Here is a 12,270-nt window from a genome sequence, read left to right as displayed (position 1 = left end):
GCTTAAAGCCATCCAACTCACCAAAGTAAGTTTTGAGAAAAATCAAGTTAAAGATTTGATATGTTACAAAACAAAATCCCATAGCAACCAAGCCATTTATTTGCTATTTTGTCGTTGAATATTGTGTTCTAGAGGTTTTCAGGGGTGCTGAAGACGAAAATTGTAGTAAAAATTTGATCCGACAATTTCCGCCATCTTTTTTTTCAAAATGGACGCCAAAATGACAGATTTTTGAGTTTTCATAAGTTATGTGTTTATTAATGTCATTGAATGGGTTTTGGGGGGTGCTACATCAAAAAATTGCAGTATAAGAGTAAATCCGATAATACCCGCCATTTTGTTTTTCATAATGTGCGCATGTGCGGGTTCGCTGGTACCTTCAAACGGTACTGTGAGTGTTTTTCGATAATTATATATTTATCAATAATGGATGTGATAGATTTTTTGATTTAATGTTTGTGCGTAATCACCAGGACCATTTTGATGTGAAATATATGTATTGCTTTTGTATTTTGATCTATCTGTCATGGAGAATGTTTACATTGTGTCGATCAGCTGTCAACTGTCAAAAATTCAAAATGGCCGCCCCGATGGGCCTGCCGTTAGCAACCTTTATTGACAAATAGTTTGATCTCTGCAACTTTTATTGTAAACGCCATAGTGGTTGACTGTGCCTTGTTGTGCTCTGTGTTTTTCGTGCCTGTGATTTATTGTGGATTAATGTGGATTTCGACATACAAATATATATTATTAATGCGCAGGCGTGGTAAAGCCGTTACTTTCAAATAATTGTATAACAGTTTTTGATAAGTTATAATTTGTTGATAAATTTGCGACAGATTTCAGTTCTATTGTCGTGCATGTGGAACATTTTTATGCGAAGTAGTGTTTGCTGTTTAAATGTAACTATTGCGAAGAAACATTTATTTATCGCTTTTTCATTAAAATTTAGGCCTAATTTTAGGAAGCCTAGATTGAAAACATTATGTAAGCGCCTAGGAGGCAGCTGTGTATTTGTCCTGCGTGTGTTTTTGTTTAAAATAGTAACTCTGAATGCAGTATTTTATCAAAATGTTTCATAATAATTTGTATCTGTTGTGGCTAGTGAGCTATCTGAATCAACTCACCTACTATCAATCACAACTGAACTCTTACAACAATAACATTCAAGCCAAATCTCATTGTTTTAGTAATAATAATAATAATATTAATAATAATAGAGGCGTGAGGAGTGGAAAGCAGTGGGTTAAAAAGATTGATGTTTTAAATCCAACTACTACTATTAGAAATGATACAGTAAAAAGACACAGAACAGTAAACAGGGGCAATCTTGTTACTATTCCAATAATTTCTGAACAAATCGATCAACGCCCAGACAATACACAATTGTGTCTTAATGCATGGCCCGTCGAAAATAAAACAGTCGCTTTGAATGATTATTTATACGACAACAATGAAGTAATTGGGAGAAATCAAAGACATTTAAAAGTTATCACCACCAACAGACCATATGAACCTCTAAACACTAATCCACTGAATATTAACATTAATCATAGCAATCTCATCCAGCTTACCTCAAACTCTATCAAAAATCACAAACAGATCAAAAACTTTAGAACAAAACAGAAGATAAACAACAATCTTATACAAATTAGAAAGGCGGTCGAAAATGAAGCGTCAGTATTAACAACTTCGTTTGGATTAATTAATGCCAGATCCGTAAGAAATAAAACAACAATTTTATCTGATTATATTTTTGAAAATTCTATTGATATTTGTGGAATAACTGAAACGTGGCTGAATAATGACTGTTCGGACTCATCGACAATCGCAGCTTTAGTACCTGATGGATATTCTATACAACATTGCCACCGCGGTTCACGTGGAGGAGGCGTAGCACTTATATTTAAGTCATCTATTAAGTGTAAGAAAATCCGTCATGACCGTTTTGATTCTTTTGAAATTTTGGATTGTTCTCTACAGTTTTCTTTCAAGGAAACTAGGATTATTACAATTTACCGCCCGCCCAATAGCAAATTGTGTCAAAAGTTTATGGAAGAATTTGGATTATTTCTGGACCAGTTGATGATGACTAAGTGTTGCAATATTATTTGGGGAGGTTTTAATTTTCATGTTGATGATTCCAACGACTCTACCGCGGTTGATTTTTGTGATATGCTGAATAATAGATCTCTCACACAACATGTTTCTTCTTCTACTCATAACGGTGGACATATTCTCGATCTGGTGATAACTAATCCACGTGATATTAAACTGGATAATCTCTCTGTCTCGGACAAATTAATATCTGATCATTTTCCGGCAACTTTTAATCTTATGATCCAGAAACCACAACCAACAAGAAAGACTTTAACATATCAAAGGTTTAAATCATTTGACATAAATAAATTTAAAGCGGAAATAGTGAACTCGAATTTCAATGGCATTCAACGTATTCAAGATATACAAGAGAAGGCAACCCAATATCACTCAAAGCTTGCTGAAATTTTGGACTCGCTTGTTCCTCTTCAAACGAAAACATTTACGATTCGTCCCAATACGCAGTGGTTTAATGATTCTATTTTAGAAGCCAAAAGGGACCGTAATAAGGCTGAACATCTGTGGCGGAAAACAAATCTACATGTCCATAAACAGATTTATAAATCTTTAAAAAACAATGTGAATAAATTAATTGATGATGCTAAAATTAAATTTTACTCTGATAAAATAGAAAATGGCGAAAACAGACAAAAAGACCTGTATAAAGTTGTGAATTCCCTTTTGGACCATAATGCTTAGCGTACTATCCTCCCGGACAATGATAATGACACTGAACTTGCAAATTTATTCTCTGATTTCTTTCAAATAAAAATACAGAAAATACGAACTGAACTTGATGATTTAAATAAAACTATTGACTTTAACGCTCATGATTTTGATAAGTTAGAAAATTCTGTTTATTTAGAAAATTTTAACTTGGTTAGTGAATCTTTTAATTTTAAAGCTAATTAAATCGTCTGCTCCTAAATCTTGTTCATTAGATCCTGTTCCGACTTCTGTTCTTAAGGACTGTCTAGACGAAGTTATTCCAGTTTTTAACGATTTAATATTATTAATTCTTGTATATCATCCGCTACTATTCCCAAAGTTTTCAAACGAGCTTATGTTACCCCTTTAATTAAAAAGTCTACACTGGATCCTAATGTTTTTAAAAATTACAGGCCAGTCTCTAACTTAAGTTTTATTTCTAAAATATTGGAGAAATGTATTGCTTCTCAGATAAAGGCCCATCTAGATGATAACTGTTTGTATGAACCATTTCAAAGTGCTTATAAACAATTTCACAGTACCGAAACAGCTTTAACCCGGGTTTCAAATGATATTTTAATGGAAATTGATAATAGAAAATGTACATTTTTAATTTTATTAGATTTATCTGCTGCTTTCGACACGGTGGACCCTTCCATTCTTCTACGTAGACTTCAATTTAAATTTGGTATTTGTGGCACTGCATTAAATCTTTTAGAGAGCTATCTTGTGGGTAGAAAACAGTGTATTTTAGTTAATTGCAAATCGTCGTCTGAATCTGTTTTGTCATCTGGGGTTCCCCAAGGTTCTGTTCTTGGTCCGATTTTATTTACCCTCTATACATCACCATTAGGAGATATTGTCAGAAAATATGGTCTCAGCTTTCATTTGTATGCCGATGATACTCAATTATATATTTCATTTACACCTAATTGTCCATCTTCTTTCAATTTATCAAAATTGCAACTTGAGAACTGTATTAGTGAAATTAGAAAATGGATGTCAAAGAACTTTCTTAAATTGAATGATGATAAAACCGAATATTTGTTATTAGGCTCAAGGCATCAATTAAGTAAATCTGCACAAGATAACCCCCCTGTTGTAATTGGTAATTGTGATATATTTTCATCTTATTCTGCTCGTAATATTGGCGCTATCTTTGATAGTTTTATGCTTATGGGAGCTCAAGTAAATAATATTTGTAAATTGTGCTATTTTAATATTAGAAATATAGGTAAAATACGTAAATGTGTAACTGTAGAGGCCACTAAGTCACTTGTTAATTCTCTGGTCACTTCTCGATTAGATAACTTTAATTCACTTTTAGTTGGTTTACCTTTAAAGCTTATAGATAAATTACAAAAAGTACAGAATACTGCGGCTAGACTTGTTACTTTAACTAAGAAATGTGACCACATAACTCCTGTTTTATATAATTTACACTGGTTACCTGTTAGATATCGAATTGATTTTAAGATTTTATTACTTACTTTTAAATGTTTAAATAATTTAGCTCCTGTTTATCTCTCAGATCTTTTAGAACTTTATACACCTGGCCGAACATTACGTACATCAGATAAACTACTTTTAAAGCCCAAAACTGTTCAACTAGTCTCCTATGGTCAGTGCTCTTTTAGTTATCAAGCACCTGTTTTATGGAATAATCTACCATTTAGTTTAAGATGTTGTACATCTCTGTATTCTTTTAAAAAACAACTTAAAACACATTTATTTAATCAGGCTTTTAACTGACTCTGTATACAATCGTTAACATGCCCATAATCTTGTTGTTTATGTGTGATTTACATTGTCACTTTGTAAAGTGCCTCTGAACATGTTATATGAAAGGGTGCACTATAAATATGCTGTAATAATAATAATAATAATAGCAACCGAAATGATAATCGTAGTAGTAAAATTAATCCGACAATATCAACCATTTTGTTTTAACAAAATTGCGACCAAAATGACAATTCTATTGTTTTTTATCACCATATATTTGTAATCGGCTGGTGCAATGTCATTTTATATGTTTTATTAGGCACAAAGATTGTAGCATCAGCGATCGACTGGACTGTATCCTCCATCTTGTTTTTTCAAAATGGCCACCAAAATGGCAATTATTGGAGTTCTTATACTTGGTACTTGTGTAATATATCATTTTAGAGGTTTTCGGGGGCGCTGAATACGAAAAACATGGTTTTGGGTCGATGCAACGAATATTTATCATTTTACATATTCGATGATTTTATGGTCACTCATCAGTTATGGTCACACCTTGCAGGGTAGGGTATACCAATGAAACGACGGTATTCAACACCTTATGCTGTCAAGTATAAGAAAAGAGAACATTTTTCAAAAGACAACAGTATGCTAAAAACTCTCATAAATTTAATAAAAGATTATATTAATAATTAAAAGAGAAAGTACTAATGATCAAAGATCCCGTATTAATATGGTTTGACTTGTTTACAGCTTAATTAATTGGGTGTTGATTGATCTACTGTTTTGACTGCCGAGTTCTAATTAAAAGAGATGGTACTAAGCCTTATGATCAAAGATACGGTATTAACATTGTTTGACTATACACCTTAATTGAAACTAGTTTCATTGTATATACTATGAAGTTTTCGTATGGCATGGTTACGATGTCAGTGTATAGATAGCTGTAAACAAACGCTATTTACAGTGGATATAATTGCATTACGAGAATTTAATTTATTAATTCATCGGGCATGGGCGACTGTTTAACGTTCGAGAATGGAAAAGGGCGAGCTCTCAGTTGCAAATGAATTGAATGCACTGACATCTGCAGTTTTTAGAAAAGGCAAGTTAAAGGTGTCGGTATGTTCCAAAACAATATCACACAGCAACCATGCCATTAAAACTTTCGTTATTTTGTTGTTTAATATTAATATTTTCTTCTTTAGGTTTTCAAGGGTGACGAAGACGAAAACCGTTGTAAATGCGCTCTTTTCATAGCAAAACATCCACAACAAATGCGGCATATTCACATTTCCTATGATAGCGTTATAATTTAGAACAGTGTATACATTAGTAGTCTAAGTTTGTATATTATTACTTAATCAGTTAATCTCATCAATTATTTAGCACCTTGGTGCCAGTGGTCAGAAGATTAAGGTTGTTGATTGGGTAATCAAGTTTAGTAGCCTATCTTAATCATCAAAGAAGCCGCCACAGCTGCACGCCTGAATTAAGATTTTGCGTGTACAATAAGTCTATTGTTATTTTAAGCATCAGGTACCGTAACGGTATCAAAATATGAGTTCATAATAGAATAGAAATTTCAATTTCATTGGCATGAAATGCTTATGTTCGTTTTGGAAGCGGTGTAATTAAAACAATGGCAGATTATTTTTCCCACTCGATAATCGTCGCGTTTCGACTCATTAGTCGTTATCATTTTCCCGACCCATGGTGATAATAGAATTTTAAACAATAATAATATCCAATATACATTCTTAACTTTGCATGCCGTATGAAAGACAGTAAACGGAATTCACCTATCAATAAAATTCTATTCGGAAAGAAAATTATTGGCTATTTTGTTTATTTCCTTTTAAGGACTATAAATTATTTTCTAACAGACCAAACGAAACATTAAATCATCGCCGCTTTGATTAGTTATTCGGAGTAAATAATGAATTGTCGGTGGCCTCATTGTTAATTATCAATCAACTAATCATTAATCCGTGAGAAGTGATTACGGATTAGTATTACTCAATGACACGAACGGCTTGTTGATTGATTTACAATGTTTTGATTAACACTCAACGGCTATCTATATAGGACCAGATTCAGAATTAAGTTGTTGGTATCCGAGGATCTTTTTATTTTGTGTTTTTAACAATTTTCAAGTGTAAATAATTTAATGAAATCAACCTGTCCATAATATCATATTCATTGTATTGGACGTTAAATCTTTAATAAACAACAACAACAGTTGTTTTCTGCCACTTCTCAGAGTGAATCGCATGTAGACACCCCATAACATTGCCCAAATCTAATTTCTATCGTCTGCTTGAGCCTCGATGCGGCCAGGGAACCACAATGCTTTGCACGCGTTGTCTGGCCCAATCAGCAAACGAATTGTGTTGGAAGCATAGCAACAAGGGGAGTGTGTTTACATTTTTAGGGGTTTTAAAACCCTTTTGTATTCCTTCAAAATGAATTCATCGGCAATATTTTGGTCATATTAATAAACTAGAGATTCTCTGCTTTACATCGATGCCATGCATTTTGCAAGAGGATTGACAGGTCGCCCCGCTGCGAGCAGAGAAAAATATCTAATTCCACTGAGAATATTCAGAAAAATACAGATTTAAGAATACGGTACTCTTACAAAACGTCCAAATAAAGGCGTTTTAAAATGTTTTATTGCTATTTTGATCTTTTGAGTCGATAGATAGTATATTTATTGACTCATTTTTGTTAAAATCTCAATTTCGATCAAAATCAATATTTTCGCTTATTTTGTCTCTTGTGCAAAATTAATTTTCCCGCATTCCGACTCATATTGATGCGGCGAGTCACATATGTTGTTTAAATTAGTGAAATGAAGAAGCCTATTTAATTTCAATAATTTCCGTTTATTATGTCTAGAGTTATGGCACCTGTTTCACTTTGTTGAACCTTGTGAACGCTCTAATGCCAAAAGTTAACATATGATCTTTGTGAAATTTATATGCAATATTTAAATTAGGGAAACGAAGAAGCCTATTGAATTTCAACAATTTCTGTTTATTACGTCTAGAGTTATGGCCCTTGTTTCACTTTATTGAACTTTGTGAACGCTCTAACTCCAACAGTTATCATCCGATCTTTCTGAAATTTATATGCATTATTTAAATTAGTGAAACAAAGAAGCCTATTGAATTTCAGCAATTTCTGTTTACTACATCTAGAGTTATGGCCCTTGTTTCACTTGACTGCACCCTGTGAATTCTGTTAAAGTCTAGAGTTATGGCCCCTGTTTCAGTTTGTTGAACCTTGAAAACGCTCTAATGCCAAAAGTTAACATACAATCTTTGTGAAATTTATATGCAATATTTATGTTAGTGAAACGAAGAAGCCTATTGAATTTCAATAATTTCTGTTTATTACGTCTAGATTTATGGCCCTTGTTACACTTTATTGAACCTTGTGAACGCTCTAAATCCAAAAGTTATCATCCGATCTTTCTGAAATTTATATGCATTGTTAAAATTAGTGAAACGAAGAAGCCTATTGAATTTCAGCAATTTCTGTTTACTACATCTAGTGCTATGGCCCTTGTTTCACTTAACTGTACATTGTTAACGCTGTTAACGCCAAAAGTTATCACCCAATCTTTGTAAAATTGATATGCATGATTTAAATTAGTGAAACGAAGAAGCCTATTGAATTTCAGCAATTTCCGTTTATTACGTCTAGAATTATTTTCCTTGTTTCACTTTGTTAAACGCTTTTAATGCTCGATTGATGAAAGTTATCATCCAATATGTATGAAATTTATATGCATCATTTAAATTTGTGAAACAGGTCTATTGAATTTCCGCAATTTCCGTCAATAATTTCTAGAGTTATGGCGATTGTGAACGTTTGAATGACAAAAGTAATCATGTGATCTGTATGAAATTTATATTCATTATTTAAATTAGTAAAACGAAAAAGCCTGTCAAATTTCAACAATTTCTGTAGATTACTTCCACAGTTGAGTTGAGATCTGTATGCGACAGCCCTTGTCGACTGCTCAGACGATTTAGCTGCTGTGGGCGTATGTTTTGTTGCCTGGCAACCTATCTTTTTCCTTCGATCCCTGCATTGGCCAAGAAAGTTCATCTGGATTTTCTGACGTGGTTTCCCCTGGTCAGTGGTGCAGAACAGAGGGACTGACAAGGACAGCTGTCTAGTCCTTCGGATGATACGGAAAACCGAGGTCCCGTGTATACATTAGAATGCACGTAAAAGATCCCTTGGCAGTTGGAAATCGATATAAGAGTAGGCAATAGTGCCGCTGCCCGGGCAAAATTTCACTCGTAGCACACTGTATGGCGTATGCCTGTCTTCATTAGCCCAGTGTAGGAGCAGAACAGTAGGACGTTAAACTCGATTTCATTTCATTTCATTTCTATTTTTTTTCTTCAGATTATTGATATTCCAGGTGAGGGTGGGTTATTGAATGTTGCTTCTAAACTTCAGTTTATGCCAGGCTTTGCTTTGGAAGGATTCCCAAACCGGGATTCGACATCTTATGCTAAAGCTTATGGCATCGACAATGTTGGCACCATTTTGAGAGGAACAATAAGATATGAGGTAAAATAAATAATGTTCTTTTTGTCTAAGGATGGTAAAAGGGTGCGTGGGGTTGTTGCTTCATATTGTTCTTAAGAAAAATCATTATATGCATTTAAAGATAAATTTTTGTAATAAAATGATCAATCTATATGATTTAGTATGTAAATGTTTACTTTGTAGGGATTTTCCCGGCAGATTAAAGGATTAATGGCATTAGGGTTATTTGATACCAATCCTCATTCTAATCTGCATCCAAATGGACCAGAATTATCTTGGGTAGGTATATATTGTAGATTACTAATTCTTGTACTTAGCTACTGTAGTGACATCATTACCATTGTGAGTCTACAGGTAGATACATGTATGAGGATATCATTTACTGTACTGTATGAGCTTCTATTATCCAATATTTAAGACAAAATGACCATTTTAAAATTGGAACACGAATCGTGTGCCAGAATTCTTTTGAGTGCCATTTGTAATGAAACGGCTCGATGAATGAGGCTAAACATATCCCACAGGAGAATACTACATGTACCAGTGTAGACTGGAATAACCAAATGCCAAAGAGGACCATTCAGTTTGGACTCGTCACGTATTTCGCCAAACATAACTGATTAGAAATTACAGTAAAAACAGAAATGATTGAATGTAAATCAGTTTATATACATTCATATTACATTATTATATGCGTTGCGACCCATTTGTGTCCATTTCTGGTTCAAAAGAATAGAGATTTAGCTCTTTGAATTTGATAACAAGGCCATACCACATGATGACCGAATTGGCATTTGGCATATACAAGGAATGGCATATAGGCTACCATGGTATTTTATTTGTGGAATATAAAGAAATTTTTTTATATCTGCGATAGATAGTAAAAATCTTTATAGTTAAAATTTTTAAAAAATCACAAATTTCATGAACAAAGTTCTATTCGAAAACATATTATGTTATTTCGTTTGCAATTATGACCAAAGGACCGAAACCAAATGGGGGAGACATACTTCGAACGACTCTTCAAATTGGTTATTCTGGTTCACAAAATACAGCACTGACACAGTGATTGACTGAAAGACATAGACTTTGTGTAAATAACATGCATACAAAATGTAGCATTTTAAACAAACCCAATCCAAAATGAAGGCGATTTCAATGTACAGACTAATTTGCTATACCGTTATGCAAAGGGGGGATAGATGGCAGTTTGGTTAGCATGTGCACGCTGTATCATAAAGCCTGTCATTGAGTCAACTGGCGTGGTTTCGAATCCCTGGTTGTACGTGACAAGGAGTAGGGTTGCCTATCCAACCTCGTGGCTTTTCTCCGGGTCCTCCGGTTTCCGCTCACTGCTAAAGACACCTACTTGCAAGCGAATTATTGAAATAAAATTAAACCATTTGTTAGTCCTGAAAAAACCTAGTTTGTGTTGAGTGGATGTTAAACCCCATTTCTCTCACTCTCCGTTATGCAAAACATACTTAATCGACAGCAATAAATGACTAACTCCAGCAACAGGATCAGTAATCAGACGTGTACAATACCTGGAATCAAGTGCAACCATACTGTCACCATGCAAACTGCGACAAAATTCCAGATACTAAACAAAGTGACAACAATATTCGAATTCCATAACGGTTTGAATATAAACGATGACGGGTCTGCTGTGACTGATAAATAATATTCTAATACATATAATTATGCAATAAAATAAATGACAAAACGATTTTCTACTGTGTTAGTATGCTCTCTGTACCAACTTACAACCCACAGTGACAAGCGATTACCCCAGCTGCACAGGATCTCTTCCCAGCCTCCCTAGCGAGTAGCCTCAGGGTTAAGACCACAAAAATATCTGCACAACGCCTAAATGGAATAGGACAACTGATTATTCTCGAAAATTGACTTAAGACAAAACCAAAACGCTTTTGGCATCTACAATTAGTGTGATCAATCAGACTCCTTGTATAGGATACTGTGGTACAGGACAGACTACCATGGTATACTGTATCACACTCTTATATTTAAATATCATATGTTTTTTGTACACCCACATTTTCATGTGGAGATATTATGCCATAGCCCTGGTCCGTCCGTGTGTCCATTCACGTTTTGTTTGTGGACCCTCTACAGGTCTCAATTTTTATCTGATTATGACGAAACTTGAAATATAGGCTTATATCCCAAAGATCTTGGTTCCTTTTGATATTGGCATGTATCAGACAGTAACTTCATGGATTATGGCCCCAAACTGTACGAGAAATTACATTTTTAGCTTGTGGACCCATTTAAAAGACACAATTTTAGATGAAACTTAAAATATACAAAGCAGCAAAAGAAACGTCAGGTTGGTATATTTCTCTGAATAGATGCATTGCATAAAACTTGCCAAATGTTTTTATTGTATATTTGTGACCACATCTCCAACTTTACCTGAGCAATAAGGCTCTTTCCCAAACACAGAATTGAACCCAGGAAATGTTCTCAAAAAACGCAACTTGACTTCTGAGATGGTAAGGTGTTCTCCATGATTTTCATGTAACTCCTGCTGCATGTGCTGTTTACCGGAACCGGCCCTATAAAATGCACCCCCATGCTCCGAGGAACCAGGCGCTTGGAAGACCCAATGCTGGCCACACTGCCCAAGCAATCACTTCCAGGTCAATGTTCGGACCATCTACACGCTTCAGCAACGCTTTCGGGCCACCAACACCACGGATGATTACCCCCAAACTGGTAGACCAGGGGTTACCACAAGGCGTCAAGACTGTCATGTTGGACGACAGCACGTGCAGAATCCCTTCACATGCATCTGAGACAGCCTGTCAGACAGTGGGAACACATGGAAGACCCATCAATACCGATACAGTGCCGTATTGCCGTAGACCTTACCGTGGACCGATCCTCACCCCTCGCCATCGACGTGAACGTCTACAGTTTGCCCAACAACACCAGAACTGGTGACACCGGCAAAGGAGAACTGTTCTGTTCACAGAGGAGAGACGTTATTGCGTATCAACTGCAGATGGTAGGACCAGGGTCAAAAGTTTGATTTTGGTATGCAACCCCTACTTTTTATTCAAAATGTGAAATATGTATGTAGTTTGGGGAACCTTCCACAGGCTACAATTTTTTCTAATTCAGAAGAAAAGAAACTTAATAAAT

At 34.8% G+C, this 12,270-nt stretch overlaps 1 protein-coding gene across 1 annotated transcript in view; it reads left to right on the top strand.

The window, feature by feature from the left end:
* Nucleotides 1–12,270, top strand: part of LOC126828352 (alpha-aminoadipic semialdehyde synthase, mitochondrial) — a 219,948-nt gene that overhangs the window by 184,257 nt on the left and 23,421 nt on the right. The window contains exons 17-18 of the mRNA XM_050558072.2: nt 8,956–9,123; nt 9,286–9,381. Coding sequence (XP_050414029.1) covers nt 8,956–9,123; nt 9,286–9,381 — 264 coding nt within the window. The remainder of the gene's footprint in view (nt 1–8,955; nt 9,124–9,285; nt 9,382–12,270) is intronic.

The sequence above is a fragment of the Patella vulgata genome, chromosome 7 (assembly GCF_932274485.2).
Source record: "Patella vulgata chromosome 7, xgPatVulg1.2, whole genome shotgun sequence".
NCBI classification, from domain to species: Eukaryota; Metazoa; Mollusca; class Gastropoda; family Patellidae; genus Patella; species Patella vulgata.
Note: the sequence above shows the minus strand (reverse complement) of the source record. Positions and strands in the feature narration are given on the sequence as shown.